Below are 20,404 nucleotides of genomic sequence, written 5' to 3' on the forward strand. Positions count from 1 at the left end.
TTTTTTTTGTAGTTCATGTTGTGTTACCAATGTGAAATGTCCTCATTAGCACACATTCATAGCTAAACCCGTAGCCTCAAGTGAATAGGTGTGGTCGACCTCATACGCTACTGCGCAGAAATGCGCAGAACAATCGCCGTAAAACAGAAAAGTATCGCGAGGGTACTTTGACGTACCGCTCTCGCGGTACTTTGATGTCATACGCCGATCGGGCTGCGCAGTGCTGCTTGAAGTAAAACCCACATAACGACGTCACTGAGTACTTGAGTGACTCTGATCCCGAACGCCCCCTGCTGGCGTGCGCGCGGCACTGGAGTTTCCTGTTGAATTTCCCTGTAGAGCGCAACAGGAACTCCAGCTCAAGCTCCGGGCCCGCGACAACATTTACTGCGGGCAGCATTCCTCCGCAAACTCCCTCAGCAATTCCAAACTTCAGCGGATTAACCGACGATAACGACTTCGAGAGTTATCCCTCACCCTCGGCAGACTTCAAAATCACAACGCAAAATGCACGCTTGACCAACTGGAGCGCATAGTTTGTCCTGGAAAACTCAAGTTAAGGGTGGGTAAAGCGGAGCCGTGACTTACTTTCATTCTGGGTGTTGTCTTTTTTACAAACAGTTGTCGTACTTTTAAACAGTCCGCTTTCGGGTAAGGTAGTTTTGTTGTGAATGGGATTGTTATAGTTGTATGACAGAAGCGGTGTTTTTTTTTCCATTTCTTTGATTTGTTTGAAGTTTGTCGCTGAGGTGGGCCTGTACTCGCGAATGCGCGTGAGTAAACGCAACATACATTCCAAACGGTGAGGGCTCGACGCGACAAACTAAAACGCCCCTATAATAAAAGCATAATATATTACATTTGCAGCACTTAGTTTATTATTTTGGGAGCGTTGTAGTTTGTTTCTTGCTTGCTTGTAGCGTAGTTGTAGTGTAATTTGCACAGTTTTACTGAAATTGTAGGAAACACTCTTGGGTAGTAGTGTTACAGTTTGTGTTACTATACTGTATTACAGTTGTATGTTTTAAAAGCATTGCGTTGAAATTTGTGCAATATATATTTATTACTTCTATAATGATGTCTGTCTCCTAATATTATGTTGTTCATATACGTTTTATGTTTTTAGAAATGGCCTTTTTAAAAAACTTAAGTTATTTAATGCTAGTTGATTAACCTCTATCCATAACAACCAACTTCAGTCACTCATAGCAAAGTGAACAGTGTTAATTTAAAACACTGTTTGTTTCCTGAAAAGAGACGGGATGAACAGATTTGTCAGGGGTGGTTCTTCATTGCAAATCGCATAGTCTATATGATACCACCTTTATGATCTCAGTCAACTTTCCCCTCTAATCCAGCTCTTGTCTGGAATGAAAATGAAGATATCATTCACAATTTTGGGACATTGGGATTTGTGGATCAGACAGGACATTCATGTAGTCCACACCCCTGTGAGATGCTGATAATGCTGTTGTATAGGGTTGGGTATCGATTCAGATGTTCCAGATCAATTAGATTTCGATTCACAAGCTATAAAATCGATTCGATTCCGATTCTCGATTAAATTTTCGAGGTAGGTTTTTATACTCGATTCTCGATTCAACTCAATGAATATAGATAAAATACAAATACTATATTAATAAAAAAGAACAGTGAACAGCAGTTTACAAGTTGGTAATTAATAAAAACAAATTAAAAGCCACAACACGTGTTTCTTGCGAAATCTAAAATGCTTCCATTCCTCCGTTCAATGTTTGCGGAAATAAATATGAAAAAAGTCGATTCTGCTCTTTGAGAATCGATTTTTAATCGACCACGTTTCAAAAAACGATTTATCGAAAAATAGATTTTTTTGCCCAGCCCTACTGTTGTAGGAATTTGTTTGTTTCTCAGCCCGTGTAAACTTTACGATTCAAACGATCATCTAAATTGGTTTTGAAAGACCCAAATAGAGACACTTTACTTTGATTTACTTTAATGTAACAGGCTAATGTTCATCCCCCCATGACGTACAGTATGCATGGCAGTGCAGGGGTAGTTTAAAGTGTTAAAATGATTTGTGTCTGTGGCAAAGCAGTGCAGGGTTCTTGTTATGAATTGTGTACTACCAAGGTTGCTATGAGGAAGGTGTGATTGCCTACACGCTGAAAATGTTTGCAACCAACTAAGTGTGAACATTTCGAAAAGATGGCAACGTGTCTGTGCCACATGTGTTAAAGGCATACATTTTTTGCAAACTGTGAAATAAGTCCACTAGTTTACAGCTAAAGTTAAGGTTGTATTGTGTTTTGCATGGTCTGGGAAGTTTATAGTTGTTGTTTGTTGAATCTTAAGTGTAGTAGCATGGCCAGACTGGAGCAGATGTGCAGATGGTGGACTGGACTTGTGATGGTTTTCTTTCAGATGCTTTAAAGCTAGCTTAAGTGTTTTTTTCATAATAGGTTGTGGGTCATGTATGCATGCAGTCAGGATCAACAGTAGTACTGGAGTATGAGCAAGGTCACAGTTGTGCTGGATGATCTCAGTTTTTTTCTAAAGACAAACAGTAGATTTCCTAGTTATGTAGCAAAATGTTTAGTCTCTTTAGTGAGCAGCTATCACCAGTGCAGATGCAGTCAGTTAAACGACTGATGGTAATAGATCACAAGTGTGACTTTAAAGTGGCCATAAATAAAAAAGGCGAACTTTTTATCAGAAAGATAAGAGATGTGCTTTCCTCTGCATTAACTGACACAATACTAAAGGGTTGTGGAAAGTTCCCAGGCTATGTTATGTGTTTGCTAAAGTTTTCTGAGGGGCTGTCCACACGGAGACGCGCATCACTGTATACGTATAAATTTGTTATCGAATTGGCGTTTCATCCACACGGATCCGGCGTTTTGGGAGACTGAATCCGCTATTTTTTGAAACCGGGTCCTAAAGTGGATAAATCTGAAACCGACACCCTTGCGGTTTCGTCTGGCCAGCCAATCCGTATATTTTGTGAAGCGAAAACGTCATCACATCACGTGTCGGAAGCGTCACACGTAACGGCAACAACAATAACGGCGGACTACGTGATTGTGTTCGTGCTACAAAAGCTACTAAAGCCTACTAGCTTTATTACAGCAAAATCTATTGCTTCTATGCAATTGTGGTGACCAACAAGCGATAATGGACAACACCATACGTTGGTTATGCGCATGCTCAAAGTCTTCTTCTCCGTGTATAGTGTATATCTGTGGCGAATTACAGCGCCCCATTCTGGTCCGGCATATATACTACACTGCTTTCAGTCGGTTTCAGTGGTTTCGTGTTTACGGATTATTTTTTTAGAGCAAGAAAAAAAAATGATCGGATAGGGAATGCACCGGCTTCATGTGGACATAGCCTGAGTGTCTTTTATACCTGTATAACTTTTATTCTGAGGCTGTTTATACCTGGTATTAAGATGTGTTTTGGTCGATTGGATCATAAGTGGACAAGAGAGACGCATCACGTTTACACCTGGTATTTTAATCTGTCTCTCTTGTTCACTTTCGACCGCTTCTGTCCTGATTACTGAGGGGGTGGTCTGTTGGCGATAGGGTTGTAAATTCTGGGAATTTTCAAGGCTGGAAACTTTACATGGATGGGAATTAACAGGAATATATCTGGGAATTAATGGAACTAAACAAGGAGTTTGAAAAAAGTGCACAGTTGCCTATTACAGGGAAATTAAAGAGCACCTATGGTCAGATTCGTGTTTTTACATTTCCTTTGGTGTGTAAGTGTGTATTCATACACGATATGCAAAAGTTACATACCTCAAAATAAATGATGACGTTAGTTATCATTTCCAACGTAAATTTTTCTTGGTTCACAACAATCACACGGATAGTAGGCAACAGTTTACTTCCTGGGATTGGTGATGTAGAGAAGACCGATATTATCATAATTCCTCCCGTTTCGGACGCGCAGCCTGTAAGTTAACTCCTGTTAGCATTGGATTGTGAGCGAATCTTTCAAACATGGTAAGGAGCGTCACATTTCCGGCTGACTTCAGAGTTATTCAGACCGATCACAACGTACAGATTAGCTGGCCAATCAGGGCACATCACTTTTCAAATTAGTTAATTTCAGGAAGAGAGTGAAATCTGGAGCTACAAAAATGTAGATTTGCACACAAAATAATGTCAAAATGTCAATTTTTGCATGTATACATTTGTTTTAAACTTCCTTGTGCTTTGTGTAAGCTAGTGTGCAACAACATTATCCTAGTAAAGACATACACTGAATGAGAAAATGTTTAGGTGAGATAATTAAAAAGGTAGTGTCTAAAAATGACCCTCTCCCACACACACTCCCCCTGAAATAAAAAACTCCATGTATCACTTAAGGGGGAATTCCTCTCCATTTTCCATGCCTTGACTACCACAGAAGCCACACTTTTGAGCTGCATTTAAACTTAAAGACTTCATCGTCAAGTAAGTTTTGATGATAAAACAATATATTTTTATCTATGGTATTACAGTTTAACTAGCAAATGCCAAAATGTATTTATACAATAGCTAGCTATCTAGCCAATAATCATATCTAATCGTACGCTAGCAGTATTTCATTGAAAATGTATGAGGCCAGCTATCATGTAGCAAGCTCAAGCTTTGATGCTTTTTTCTTCTACATTTTGCTATCAAGTTTTCTGTTATCATACGAATTGCTGTACCACCCAAACGTTTTGGACACATTACTATTTTTTATGTTTTTGAAGGAAGTCTCGTATGCTCTTCAAGCCTGCATTTATTTTTTCTTTCAGAAATCATTCTAATACAAATTTTTGAACAAATAAATCCTGGCATTGTACGTGTAAGTATCAGGATTCTTCCAAATTTGCCGCACAGAGTTTTGTACATGTACATGTAAGAGCTTTATCTGATATTTCAGCGCAATTAATGAAACAAGCTCGCTCAACTTTCACACGCTTGCAAAATTAAACAAGAATGAAAGAGGCCAGTTCAGTTTCAATAATGAAAGCCCAAAGACTGTCCTTAAAGGGGACATATCATGAAAATCTGACTTTTCCATGTTTAAGTGCTATAATTAGGTCTCCAGTGCTTCTATCAACCTAGAAATAGTTAATTGAAATTTGGCTCCCCCTGTGATGTCAGAAGGGGATAATATCGCCCCTGCACTATCCAACCACGACACTGCCATTTAGTGCAGAGATCAGCTCATTTGCATTTTAAAGGACACACCCAAAGTGGCACATTTTTGCTCACACCTACAAAGTGGCAATTTTAACATGTCATAATATATTATCTATATGGTATTTTGAGCTAAAACTTCACATACGTACTCTGGAGACACTACAGATTTATTTTGCATCTTAAAGTTTTGTGAAACGTCCCCTTTAACACTGTGGGCTCACGCTAGAAAAATTTTGCGCTCTGTATATCACATTAGATCAGTAGGCGGGGAGTAGGTGGTTTTATGTGGCTTCTCGAACACATTTGACCAAACGCGAATCGGTGATAACAGATGCATATGAGCGGGTATCATCGAAACAATGGTGGCCTACAGGATACTAAGTTTATTAACACTTTTCCAACAAAGTTAACAAAATTTTGCAGCTTTATAGTCCAGGGTCACTTGTAGTAATAAACCTACTTCATCATCCGTCTAAACAAAATTTGTTTGTATTTATTGCTTTGTAGTAGAATGCATATGTGCGCAAACGTGTAGTGTTCCTTAACAAGGTAACATTGCCATCCTCTGACAGCCTTTTAAGTATTTTGACAGTGTTGCCATGTGTACATGAAGGTTTTCGAAAGTGCAAAAGGTTTTTTTTTGTATCATGTGAACATGGGCGTAGATTGTTGCTATAGTGTGTTTATGTAATATATCCGTCGTAGTGTATATGACTCGACTTCCTTCCTGGCATTCTTTTAATCTCTGATTTTTGGCAAAAATTCCATATCTGATTGCCTAGATCAGGGTAATAGATATGTATAAAAAATTGTATCTCCTCAGCCACACCCCCATCCATAAAAGGGTGCTTGATCTTAATCTACCCAAAAGAGAAATATTTAGATGTGCATTTCTGCAGGGGCATGACTAGGCTTGTGAAGAAATCGACTTCTTTACTTGCTGCCGTCCTGTAGTTACTTTGACACTTTGTCAGGGGTTATTTAGCAAAATGCTCTGGTTTACTTCCCAGCGTGTGACCTGGATGAATGAGATTCCTGCTTGCACATCAGCATTTTTAAATGTGTCATCTGAACATCAGTTTAAGAACCGTATGAAGTATTAAAAAAGGAACGATGGCCAGCTGTCTCAAGGCAACTTCCCTGTTGCTTCAAAGCAGAAAAAAAATGGCTTTGTGGTTTGTGTATGACTGAATTCTTATGTCACGTAAGGAGTACAAGTACATGTTTGGTGCTAGGAAACTACTGTGAAAACTACTAGATTACGTCATCATATGCTGTATTTGTCTTTGACAGAAAACCACAAGACCGAGCTTTGATGTTTTTCTAACCCTCTCACATTCCTGCGTCCTGCAGAGATCAACTATAGATACTTAGCTGCAGGGATTCCTGCTTTAAATTCACCTATTTTGAAAATGTATGGAAATAGTTTTACTCTGTTTGGAGATGCCATTGCTTGCAGGATTGCTTGGCTACCTGTTTATGAATATTTATCTTGTGCAAGTACACGTGTTTTAGGTATACTGTAATGCCTAGGGGAAATAATACCAGCTTCCAGTGTTAACAATTTTTTTAACAAGTTTCACCAGATCTCATTGTGTCCCCTTTAAGGCACTTTTGCTGTAAGATTGCAGCTGTTCGCTCAAATGCTTTTGGCAAAAGCAGCTGTCTGGCTATGTGTGTGTGTGTGTGTGTGTGTGTGTGTGATAACGTGACTTTGTTGCTCAACGGATGGTTTGTTGTTCTTGATAGCCTTAAGTGCTTTAATCTCTGTTCTGCTCACTTTGACTGTTTCCTGCAGTCCGTCGCTTCCTGATCCTCTGCCTCCTTCTGCTTTTGTCTACTGTTTGCTTCCTCTCTCTTTCTCTCTCACTATCTGTCTCTCACACTTGGGACTCTCTGTGGTCCCTGGTTTTACCTTGTCTCAGGCCTTGTTTACACCTGGTATTAAAAAGCACCTATTACATTGCTAAAATCAACATTAAATTCACCTTGCATGTTTGGAAGATACGCCCCCAATGCAATACTGACAGGGGTTAATATCATCTTTACTACCTTATCAATACGAGCCGAATCTGATGAAGAAAATACAGATCGATTAACTTTACCAGCGCGACTTGAACAGAACGTAACAGATTGGTAAGGTAAGGATTAAACTTTAAAACCATGTCTGATTTGTGATCGTAGAAACGACAAACAAGTGCTACTCTGCACTGCACAAAACTTGCGTTTGAGTCATTGTTTAGTCACTACCGTATTTTTCGGTCTATATGACGCGTTTTTTTTCATAACTTGGCTGGCGCTGCGTCTTGTGCACCTTGTAAGTCAGTATGAATTAATTTTGCATTTATGAGGCAAGAGACAATATTACCGTCTACAGCCGTGAGAGTCCCCCATATGCTGCTTTTGTATTTATGTAATTCAATGGATTCTGTAATGTGGAATGACGAGTATGCGACCTTCACGCTATCTGGCTTGTTTGGTTAATTTAGCCTATTCAACCTTCCAGGTAAGTGCTGTATGCTATGGTTTATCGTTTAAATAAATGATAGTATTACTTTAACATACAGACATCTATTCAGCCTGCTTTTTGTGTGCCATTGTTTAGTTAAATAACTTGCCTTTCCAGATTAAATGTCTGTTCTTCGGCTGGGATTTTGTGAAATAATTTTCTAAATAAACGCAACGTTTAGTCCACTGTGACTTATATATGTTATTTCGTCTTAATGACGCATTTTTGAATGATGCGGCTTATACTCCGGTGTGACTTATAGTCCAGAAAGTATGAAAACATAGGCTACTCACAGGCAGAAATTATGATAATGACCGTCGTGTCCACGTCAACAGGCAGAGAAAGTAAACTGTTGCTTACAATCCGTGTGTTTGTTATAGTCCAAGAAAAGCGATTTAAGTTGAAAATGATAACTCGCGTCATCGTTTATTTTGGGATTTGTACCTTTTGCATATTGTTAACATGTACTTATACACACTTACACACCAAACAGGGGGCCCCAGTTTTATGACATTAGACCGTTTCATCGGACACGATACGCGTCTGGTCTGAACTTTATTTCCGGTTTCAGATTTTATAGTGGTTTGACTAGCTGCTAAACTGAACTCTTAAACAAATACCTCGTCGAAAATAACAAATGTTTTGCTTTCCTATGTAATCTATGTGTTGTTAATTTTGCTTGTTATATAGACTGTTTCATCTGGCACACATGCGGTGATGCGATATGCGTCTGGTCCGAACTTTACTTCCGGTTTCTGTTTGTTTAATGGTCTGACTAGTTGCTGAAACTGAACTCTTAAACGAATACCTCGTCGAAAAATAACAAATGTTTTGCTTTCCTATGTAATCTACGTGTTGTTTATTTTGCTTGTTATATAAATAAACTACTTTCATTTTATTCTTAGCAGAGTTTACCGGAAGTTACGTGTTGACCACGAAAGCCGCTTGTTTATGTTGTTACTGCTGAAACGTCTATAAAACGCATTAATTTATCATAAATTTTGTGTAATTAAACCTCAGAAAGATTTAGCTACCAATCAACAGCACTTTTATTGTATAATGTAATAGGTTTAATTTAATGCATGAGATTGTTTTATGTTATACATTTTGTTTAGTGGTGGGGCGGGGCACACCGTAAAGTTTGAGAACCACTGGTTTACACTCTTCACAATGTCAGCATATGAATGTCAGCCAGTATGTGTGATGTTGTTTATGATGTGATGTTACTATGTAAAGAATTAATTAGTATAAACGCGTCATCTTCAGTAGGGCTGCATGATATTGAAGAAAAGTGTGATAACTTTTCTTATGCTATATACGATAATGCTTTAAGTTTGAATTTATTAGAATATTTTTAAAACATATTATTATATAACACGTACGTCTCACTTTTTTATTGTTGATCATCTTCCACACGTCAGAGTACACGCAAGCAAGCACTCATTTTTGTGCCATTATTTTTGGTAAAACTGACTATACACTATACTATACTGTGGAAGTATTAAAATTTAGGTATTGCAAACTATTGCGAAGTGTGCATCTACAATATTTCAGTATATAGCGAAGCCCTAATCACCAATCTATTGCTTTCCATCATCTTCTGGTTTTCACAGCATATCACTTCAGTATTTATCTGACTCCATCTTATCTGCAATAATCTGTTTAAGATCACAGTAGCTCAGCTTCACTTCCTCAAGCATGCATTGTCTCTATTAATTTCTTGTCCTTTCAGTGTCCTGTCGGCCGTTTCTGTGTCATCGTTAATAAAACAGGCCTTAGGGTTTGACACAAAAGAGGAAGAGAAGAACCGAGGAGTAAGAGCGCAGATTTCTAATGTACTAGGAAACTTTCGTTTTGACAGTCAAGAGCTGCGAGGTGTGAAAAGCTGCTACGGTTAGGAAGAGAACAGCTTGTTTTAAGTTTTATTTTTTCCTGTCACCTATAAAACTTTAATGACTTTGTTGCCATGGTTTTATCAAACATTTCCTTTGTGTGTGTTGATGCTTGATATTATCAAAGCCATCTAGAGAGACACACTGCAGTATATATGAAGAGTTTGGTTCCAAAACGCAATAAATCCATTTTGACAAATTTCGGTAAAAACGTGTTTTCTATACCAAGAAAGTGACAAGATGAAAACCATTATTTTCTGTTACAAACTTTCACATAGCATCTTTAGGTTATAAAAACATAAAAAAATAAAATCCATAACTTGATTTTCAAAGATTTTTTATAAAAACTAATTATTTTTTCCACAAAATGCAATAAATCCATGACAGTTTTTTTTTCAATATGCTAGAAATCTATTGAATCAATAGCCTATATAAATGTGCATTCATCTTTGCCATGTTATATTCATTTAGTTGAACAGTTGTACACACTGATTAAAAAAATAAACATTAATGTCAATAATCAGAACACTTACTTTGTTATATTAAGATCACTGTCATTGCTGCGGTTATACTTGACGTTGTCGCTTAACATTTTTCACAGCGATCGGCTTTAAAATGTTTTGGTCCTGCTCGATTTTCATTGACTTTGAGTAAAATAATGTAAAGTTTTTCATAAGATCCCCTGGGGTCAATGTGTTAGCATGAGAAACTTGATGCTGTCAGAAGAGAAGCACCAGTCTCCCGAGTGCTTCGCGTAAATTATTAGATGTTGGCGTTTCTTTCCCGTCACAGAAAACCCTCACAGGTTTATCAATGCGATTTAAAGTATTATTTTGTTTTGTTTGTTAATCACGAAGTACAAAGTAGATGCGGAAAACTAGGATTCCGTGTACTCAACGCGCCGCCATTGTTTGTTTACATTGCGTGGAATGGTGGGCTAGAATTTCTGGAGTGGATTTATTGCGTTCTGTAAAAAAGGAGGAGAGGCGTTTATTGCATTTTGGGAAAAAAGGGAGAAAAGATGACAGAATAACACGGCGTATATTGGATTTTGCGTAAAATTAAGAATTTACTTTTTAATACTGACCGGAGATAATACTGATTTTGGCAGTAACTAATTTTTTTCAAAAATGACGTTTATCGCGTTTTGGAACCAAACTCTTCATATGCTGTAAGTAGGCCTATCAGATACTGTCAGCTATTATTTTTGGTGGTGTCCCACATTTTAGGAATAACAGAATTATTATTATTTTTTTATTTCAATAAAGTATTTTTTAGGGGAAAACTCATTGCTGTTCTTGTTTTTGATACATTCATCACAAAGTGAAAAGGCAAGCCTAGCTCCTTGGATTATTGGATACAGAATTCCTCACCAAATGCGCTGTGGTGTTTTGCACAAACGTTGTAGTTCGTTTGGTTGCTTCAATTTGCATACGGGGCACAGTACATTTTGCAAAAGCACTACAAATGAAATGCTGTTTCAGACACTCCGAGTGCAAGCCTGTTCTTGCATGCATTTCAAGTTTTTTGTTTTCCCTCCTTCAGAGTCATGGCATCTACAGTGACTTTAGAAGATGCTCTGTCCAACGTGGACCTGCTGGAGGAGCTGCCGCTCCCAGATCAGCAGCCCTGCATTGAACCTCTGCCGTCCTCCCTCATATACCAGGTAACACCTGACCGTAAATCTGCTCTTTATATTTAAATGTTTTACGCATATCATTTAAATGATGTATAAAACATCCTGTATGGCCAGTATTGTATAAAATAATACAAAACTGATACACAGTGAAAAAATGCCTCTGGTATTCCAAATCTGGATTTATAAAGTTATAAATATCCTTTAAAAAATTGTTAATTTCTTACACTGCTTTACACTGCATGTTTCTACTCCCCTAGCCCAACTTCAACACCAACTTTGAGGACCGCAATGCCTTCGTGACGGGCATAGCCCGATACATCGAGCAGGCCACGGTCCACTCCAACATGGTAAGACCCTTTCAACATCTCCATACAAAGAGGTTGTGTACATAACTCCGCCATCACAGGCCGCCCTACTTTAAATTACTGCGTTGGCTTAAACCTCAGCATCATCAGAACTTTGTTAACCTGACCCCAAATGCCCGAACCACCCCTCTGAAAACCCTGCTAAAATCTGTCTGTGGCTTAAATGGTTTTAGGGCAGCCCATTAGATGTCTTCATTATTCGCATCCCCTGTGCTGATTTAAGAAACCTGGCCAGTCGGACTGTGCCGTTCTGAATAGGTTTTGTGTTGAATGGGAAACTACTATGGGCTTTATTAGCGAGAGGTAATCACTGTCAAGGAGTGCTTGGCATCAGTGAGGATTCAGTGTTGGTGAGAGTACTGCAGTGACACACAGTCTCATTCAGGGGACCGCGAGTGAAATCTCAAACAGATTCTTTTTTTGAGAAAAGAGAGTCTGTGCTTGACATGTGTTTGTGTAAAAAGTCTATACGCATTCAATTATTTCATGATGAGATTTGCTGTGTTACATGAATGAGATGTTGGAGGAAGGTCAGGAGTATGCTGTGATGCTTTACACATGGAGGAGCTGTTCAAGAGCCATTCCTCAGGTAATTAACCCACATCACAGTCTCACCTCACACGATAGGCTCCTCACACCACAGACTCTTGGCCTTACAACTGCCTAACCTCACGCTAAAGTCTTCTCGTGTCATATATTCTTAAACAAATGTGTTAAAATAACACATCTTGTGTCTAGTTAAGGACAACACATCTAGTTAAAGGATTAGTCCTTTTTCTTACAAAAAAATTCAGATAATTTACTCACCACCATGTCATCGAAAATGTTGATGTCTTTCTTTGTTCAGTCCAGGAGAAATTATGCTTTTGAGGATTTTTTTTATTTTAATGGACTTTAATGGACCCCAACACTTAACAGTTTTAATGCAGTTTAAAATTGCAGTTTCAACGGAGTCTAAACGATCTCAAACGAGGCATAAGGGTCTTTTCTAGAAAAAGAAAAAATATGCACTTTTAAACCACTTCTCGTCTATCTCCGGTCCTGTGACGCGCCAGCGCGACCTCACGTAATTGCATAATGCCGTGGAAAGGTCACGTGTTACATATATGAAACGCATATTAATTAATGTCATTCGACATACAACAACGTTGGAATGGTCCTCTTTCTCCACACTTGTAAACACTGGGGCGTAGTTTGACATACGTCCTCCATGACCTCTTGACGTGATGACATATTTTGTAAGGTCGCGCTGGCGCGTCACATGACCGGAGATAGATGAGAAGTTGTTGTTTAAAAGTGCATATTATTTATTTTTCTTATCGTTTCGCTAGATAAGACCCTTATGCCTCGTTTGGGATCGTTTAGAGTCCTTTGAAACTGCTATTTTAAACTACATTAAAAATGTTACGTGTTGGTGTCCATTAAAGTCCATTAAAATGAGAAAAATCCTGGAATGTTTTCCTCAAAAAACATAATTTTTTCTCGACTGAACAAAGAAAGACATCAACATAGTGGTGAGTAAATTATCTGGATTATTTTTAAGAAAATGGACTAATCCTTTAACACATCTTTGTGAAATTTTTGGAACAACACACTTTGTGTTGTTTTAACACATCTTGTGTTGTCCTTTCTATTTATTTGAGCTCAAAATCAACACAAAATGACACATAATGTGTTAAATAGGATAATACAAAACAGTTTTTAAAATTAACACATGATTTCTTAGAGTGTAGGCTCCTCACGCTACAGACTTTTCCCTACAACTGCGTCACCTCACACTACAGGCTCTTCATGTCATAGGCTTCTCACATCACAGGCTCTTTGCTCTACAACTGCGTCACCTTACACTACAGGCTTCTCATGCAATAGGCTCTTCACGCCACAGACTAAGGCCGGTGACACACTGGCTGCGTGGCATGAGCGTGGCGGCTGCGTTGCGTTTTCTGTGTCTTTACTCACCAGAACCATGCCTGACTCGGGGCTGGTGCGCTGCTGCTGCTGTAGGTGACATAGAGGAGTGCCGCCGACAGACCAGACATAAATATAAAGCCTACTGATAAAGGACAACAGTATTAACGGGCAAAATAGACTGTTTGACAGGTGCAATATTTGAAATCAATATTTATTTATTTTTTAAAACTACATTTAAATCTAAATTTATGTCAACCTATAGACAAAATGTCATTCATTAATATATTTATGTACAAAATGACATAAAACATATTTTCCTATTCTATTTTGCCTGGAAACGCTTCGGAAACGTTTGTGTGTCACGTGAAAATAAGGCGTTGGTTTTATTTCTAGCATGCACGCGTATTCCGCGTGTCTCGATCCGCAGCTGAGACACGCGTCTCATGCAGGCAGTCTGCAAGCTCTAACCTGTTACATGGGAGCCGAATTTAAAACGAACACGCCACACAGCTGAGACGCTTATGCCACGCATCCAGTGTGTCACTGGCATAATTCCTACAACTGCCTCATCTCTAGGGCTGGGACGATAAGTCACGATTCATCCTAACAATGCTTGTCTGATATCGATTCTTAATCCCAAAGGCGATATTGTGCACAGCTTTTTTATGTATTATGCCTATTTGATCAGTATGAAATCCGTGTAAATCTAAAATCACTAAGTTTCAGTTGTTTATAACATGCATTTGAAAAGGCAAATCTTGTCAAACATAATCATTATAAATATTCTTTATTATTATAAAAATACCTGAAAAGGTTTGATGAACAGTAATATAAATATGCTTCTAGGCATTTCGTGGAGCTGCGAACAGTAATACTTCTGGAGTGCATATTGAGTTTTTGCACAAGAGCACTCTCTGGCTTTTGGATGTAGTGGCATTTCACGTAATTTATCGAGAAGTGTAGCAAGCAGAATCGCACGATTTATTGCCCCAGCCCTACTGGCCTCATACTACAGGCTTCTCATGTCATAAGGGGATCGCACACCGGCCGCACAGCTCAGCGTCACGCCGCGTCGCGTCTAGGTCAACTCTGAGGTATCGTAAACCGGAAGTGCACATTAAATAGCGCAAGCTTTGTCAGATAGCGTCTACTTCAAAATGCTCAATATACGTTAGCAGCAAATGTTAATCGTTAATGATTAGGGACAAATATGATGGTATTTAATGTTAAACCATGTGAGTGGCGCGACAGGAATTTGAGCAACTTCCTGAGTCAAAGCTGGGCGGCGTGGACAGGCGCCACCTGGTGGCACCAGTGTGCGTATACTCATAGAAAACAATGTGTTCGTTTTTTTTTTCCGCTGAGCTGCGCGGCCGGTGTGCGACCCGCTATAGGCTCCTCACGCCACTGACTCTTTGCCCTACAAATGCCTTACATCACACTACAGGCTTTTTCAAGTCATAGGCTGTTCACACCACATGCCCCTCAAACCACAAGGTTTCAACCACCCAGCATTCTTTTGAAAAAAAAAAATAAACGTCTACCACCACCATGAGTCATGACTTTTTAAGAGCTCTTTCTGCAACTTGTTAAGTTTAGAAAAGCAGCAATACTTATTTGCAAAAGTGCATTTTTTGATGGTCTGCTCTGTTGACCTCTCGATGTCCGTCTCTCTCAGGTGAAGTGTAATGAACAGCCCAACAGAGTGGAAATCTATGAGAAGACAGTGGAGGTGCTGGAGCCCGAAGTCACCAAACTAATGAACTTCATGTATTTTCAGGTAATTTGATCTCTGAAACTATACCCTGGTTTTGAAGTCACCGAAGTGCTGATGTTCTTTTTCACGTTCCTCTTTCAGCGAACAGCAATAGATCGCTTCTGTGGGGAAGTGCGACGCCTTTGTCACGCAGAGCGTAGGAAGGACTTTGTGTCTGAAGCCTATCTTCTTACACTGGGGAAGTTCATTAACATGTTTGCAGTGCTTGATGAACTTAAGAACATGAAGTGCAGCGTGAAAAACGACCATTCGGCCTACAAGAGGTAACCATGCAATGTTCCTGAACTGTGCTTTTGCCTTAAATCCCTTTATTAGTGCCTCTAGATGGCAGTAAAGCTCTGTCTGGACTTTGCTGGTCAATTGTCTGCATTTTTGGGGAGAAAATGTAGGTCAGATGACTTCACGTTGGATAGGTTATGGATTTAGAGTGACTGATATATTCATAATATGCATATGTACACAAGAACCAATATGGCAGTGTAATGAATTGGTTGATAGTTTAAATGCAATATGGATTAGTGCTGCTTACTTAGAAATCACTGATGGGTATAAATAGTACTATTGGTAGCCTATACTCTCCAATTTAAAAAAATATCAAAATTCTGTCACAGTTTCAAGAAAAGCACAATGTGGCACAATTGCCTGAGGCTGTTACAATTTTTTTGCGGATACATTCTGTGCAGTGTGCTTAGTGTTGTATTTTTGCTATTACACATTTAGCAGCTATCCAAAGCCCCCTATATTAGGAAGCATTTTTGGGAACTGAACCCATGACCTTGCTGTTGCTGGCGCCATTCTTTATTAACTGAGCTACAGAAACGAATTGTTAATTTGCACCAAACTCATTTTCAGTCTCTTATTATTAAAATAAGCATACATGTGTCAACACTGTCTGTGTAAAATTATTTCTAAGATAAAATCAGAATATAGATCTGTGTAGTTATTGTATTAACAAAGTTCCCAAGATATTGGGTTTGTTTTATACTCTCTGCTCTTATTTGTTGTACATGGGTGTGTATCAGCAAAAATCTTGCGATCCGATATGTGTCATCATGGTGCATATGGTGTGATACATTGCGATATTGTAAACCAAGTCGATATATTCGGCTTTCCTTGTTTTGGGAATATAATAGGATATAATTTTAGGAAAGCTGTCATTGAGAACACAGCACCATATGCAAACCTTAGCAAAACATATGTGCCGCACCCCAATGCCAGTATTTCCTGTCACTGTTTAAGTTCAGAGACAAGAAGAATGCTATATAGTGGTCGGGATGTAATTTCAAATTAAACCACTGCCTGAATCTTGTATGATTTAAAAAAATACTGCATTTATTTTCTTACACCCCTAGTAGGTTTAATTTTATTTCCTCTGTGGCTGACTTCTAAACTAGACGAAATGTCAAATTTGTCATCCTTTACCTCTGAGAAAATCATGCTTCTCAGAGGTCCTCTGTGTTTTTAATCCTGTCCGAATCGGCCATGTCTGTGTTTTTCTCTGACGACCTCCGTAAGAATTCCAGAGCAATTTACATATTTTTTTTCGCCGAACTCAGAGGTCCTCTGAGAAATTTAATCCCGTCCGGATGCAATTGTCTGTGTTTGCCCGCAATATCTTTTGAAAACGCGGTTCATTTTGTGTTTTGGCCAACGTGATCTGCCGTAAGGTCTTACTTATGCGCGTATATTGTATTTCCTGAGTCCCGTTCATTCAGATATGAATGTTTTTTCGCATTCGGCAAAATAAAATAATTAAATCAAGACGAGCTGAATATCATACACTGTTAAGACTGGTCACTGTAATATCATTAACGTTATAAGAAACTCCGTTCAAAGTTGTTTAACTCCAGAATGGTAATGTTAATTAATAAAGATATTACATTTTATTAATCATTATTTCTTCATTTCTTTTGTGTTTATTATAAGCAGACAGTTATATAAAACACGTAGGCTAACGTTACTTTAGTAGGATTTGTATATTTTATTTTGATTTGTTAAAATTAAATTAATAAATTACATGTTCTGTCATAATTTTACATTTAAAGCAAAATATTAAACATTACAAACACGCGTATACAGAGCATGTGCTACTGCAACGCCCCAAATGCATGAAAATGACACTCCCATCTCTGGAATAGCCTGCATCATTTTAATCCCGTCCAAATCGGTACATAAAATCACAGACGTCCTGGGGGACAAGTTGAAACTCAAACGTCGTTTGGAAAACTAATCCCGTCCGAATAGTGCTTATGTAACATTTTTCTCTTGCTTCCTTGCGGTCTTCCTAGCTTTCCATTTTACTTGTTTATTTCACTCTCTCTGTGCCCTAAATAACTGTTATAATTGTTGGCAGTAATGACACACGCTGCATGACCTGGTCTTATTTCTTTATATTATGTGCATTAATTATCACCACATTCCATTTCTCATTTTAATTTATAACTATGTTTGGATGTTTTGTCTTTCAGAGCTGCTCAGTTCCTGAGGAAAATGGCTGAGCCGTCCTCTATTCAGGAATCTCAGAACTTATCCATGTTCTTGGCAAACCACAACAAGATCACTCAGGTAAATCTACATCATTTAATATATTAAGGAGGCTGAATAGGCTAAATTAACAGAACAAGCCAAATCAAATTCAAAAAGGTCCCAAAGTCATTCCACATCACTGAATTCATTAAATTGCATAAATACAGGAGCAGAAAAGAGCAGACTCTCGCGGCTGTAGACGGTAATGGTTTCTCTTGGTTCATATGAAATAATATTGACGTGTAAGTCGCACCAGACTATAAGTTCCAGGACCCGCCAAACTATGAAAAAAGTTTGACTTATAGTCCGGAAAATACAGTATTAAAAATAAACCAGGGTTGTTGATTCTGTTTAATTTGAATATCCTCCTTGTGTTTTGTGTGGCCTAAACCGATTCCTGAAGACTACACATCAGTAATTGAGCCAGTGTGGCTTCATGAAGCAACTTAATGCACACAGATGCATGCTGCGGTGCTTCAGACAAACTCTTGTGTGTCTAAGTTATTGATAATAACTTGATGTGTTGATGTCTTTGTTTCAGTCCCTACAGCAACAGCTTGAGGTGATCCATGGATATGATGAGCTGTTGGCAGACATTGTTAACCTCTGCGTAGAGTACTATGAAAACAAGATGTACCTCACTCCCAGTGAGAAACACATGCTGCTCAAAGTAAGATTGTAGTAAAAATAAGCATGTGCATTCTTAGTACCATCAAAGTGCTTTATATGTACGGGTAATTTTTTTCCATTTGATAATTCATATTTACTTGATTTCATTGCAATTTCAGACATTGTTGCTTTTAAAGCGTGAATTGACATCTGATTTCTTGTAGGTAATGGGCTTTGGTCTCTATCTGATGGACGGAAACAACAGCAACATCTACAAACTGGACGCCAAGAAAAGAATCAACCTTACAAAGATTGACAAGTTTTTCAAGGTTTGTGTGCTCTTGATTTGACAAAGTATCTCTGATGCCTGAAGAAAACAAAATTGCTTTTATTCACCTATCCATCCTTACTGCAAACACAATGAAGCTGCGGTCTGTGCCACCCAGACCACATTCGAAAGCAGTCAGAGATGCATGTGACAGTGTAAATACTTATGAGTCCTGATATTCACAACATAAAAGTATATTTAAAAGCAACCACGTGTTGTATCACTACCACACTGATGTGGTGATAAAATCAGATTGCCTTTCATTTCTAACCAATCCAGCAGAGATCACAAAACACATTCAATGCATGTTAATACTGTGCAAACAGCAGTGTGTCTCAACTAACTACTTATAATCAGATCACTTTGAAACGGATGTTAATACACAGATGTTGAAAATTAGCCTGTATGGATAGATTTAGCATATTCTCATGCTCCTACGTATTGCATGGCTATTAATGTGCATTGTCCCATTTCTTAAATAAGTGAATTATGTGCCGCCCCTACAGCAACTGCAGGTGGTGCCTCTGTTTGGTGACATGCAGATTGAACTGTCCCGCTACATCAAAACCAGCGCTCACTATGAGGAAAACAAGTCCAGGTAAGTGCCCTATAAGACGTGGCTTTATCACTTCCTTTAATGAACGCTACTCTACTGTTTTGGTTCCTCTGTATTCTCCAGGTGGTCATGCACATCGACAGGGAGTAGTCCGCAGTATAATATCTGTGAGCAGATGATACAAATCCGTGATGACCACATGCGCTTCATTTCTGAGCTCGCCCGTTACAGCAACAGCGAGGCAAGTATTTTCTTCATTGACTGATGCCTCATTCACAATGCACTGACTCATACTGCAGAGGTGTTGGCAGTGGGGTGAAATGACTGTTACTTAATATGCCAAATGAATTGCTCTAACTAGGTTTGCTGATTAAGGATTTTGGTCATTTGTCCTGTGATTCAATGACTGGCAAAACCGAATGGCCCTTTTAGCATCACATTTACTCAATTATTTATCCATTTGTTAGGGTTGGATTGAAGCCAGACTTGAACTGAAACATAAAACCCTGCTGTGTGGGGTCATAATCCTGCCTTAAGTCCCTTTAGTGTGAAACATTGCTTTATGCAGGGTAGATACAAGATAACACAGGGTTATCTTGTATCACTCGGTGAGTAGCACAGTTTTGAAAATGAACGTTAAGTGTTGTTTTAATGACATGTTTGTGCATGGCCCTTGACTTCCATTCTGAAGCAGTCAAGAGACGCTTCTAAACGAATCAAAAAGTCAAGACACTACCCATTGTCATAATTTCAGTGTCCATCACTGTAGTTCATCCAAAACAAACCAGAAATGAGACTCGGAGTGTTAAATACCGTAATTATCCTTTAATAATTTTTATTACAAAATGAAATTAACATTTTCGAATAAATGTCTACCAAAAAAGCAGAGCAACGAGGAAGTTCCTGCGTGACCGAAGCGTTTGTTTTTGTCTTTTTAATATGCATTGAGCGCTCTATTTCCACCGTTGTCAATAAAATACTTCCAATATCTCTTTGGCTGATATTTTCCTGTAAAGTTAATGATCCTTCGTATTAGAAGCTATGAAACTAAATCTCTTCTCTTATAGTCAGAATCATACAGCTTAATGAGAATCTGATGCTGCTGTGCCAGTACCACTATTTCTAAA

General features: G+C 38.6%; 1 protein-coding gene across 1 annotated transcript in view; it reads left to right on the forward strand.

The window, feature by feature from the left end:
• Positions 1–289: 289 nt before the first annotated feature.
• cyfip1 (cytoplasmic FMR1 interacting protein 1) overlaps positions 290–20,404 on the forward strand; it is a 55,807-nt gene continuing 35,692 nt past the window's right edge. Inside the window, exons 1-11 of the mRNA XM_073870314.1 lie at positions 290–562; positions 11,112–11,232; positions 11,463–11,547; positions 12,077–12,159; positions 15,160–15,261; positions 15,340–15,521; positions 17,727–17,823; positions 18,326–18,454; positions 18,618–18,722; positions 19,228–19,319; positions 19,401–19,518. Of these exons, the coding sequence (XP_073726415.1) occupies positions 11,116–11,232; positions 11,463–11,547; positions 12,077–12,159; positions 15,160–15,261; positions 15,340–15,521; positions 17,727–17,823; positions 18,326–18,454; positions 18,618–18,722; positions 19,228–19,319; positions 19,401–19,518 (1,110 nt within the window). The 5' untranslated portion in view covers positions 290–562; positions 11,112–11,115. The remainder of the gene's footprint in view (positions 563–11,111; positions 11,233–11,462; positions 11,548–12,076; positions 12,160–15,159; positions 15,262–15,339; positions 15,522–17,726; positions 17,824–18,325; positions 18,455–18,617; positions 18,723–19,227; positions 19,320–19,400; positions 19,519–20,404) is intronic.

This window comes from Misgurnus anguillicaudatus, chromosome 8 (genome assembly GCF_027580225.2).
Source record: "Misgurnus anguillicaudatus chromosome 8, ASM2758022v2, whole genome shotgun sequence".
Taxonomy (NCBI): domain Eukaryota; kingdom Metazoa; phylum Chordata; class Actinopteri; order Cypriniformes; family Cobitidae; genus Misgurnus; species Misgurnus anguillicaudatus.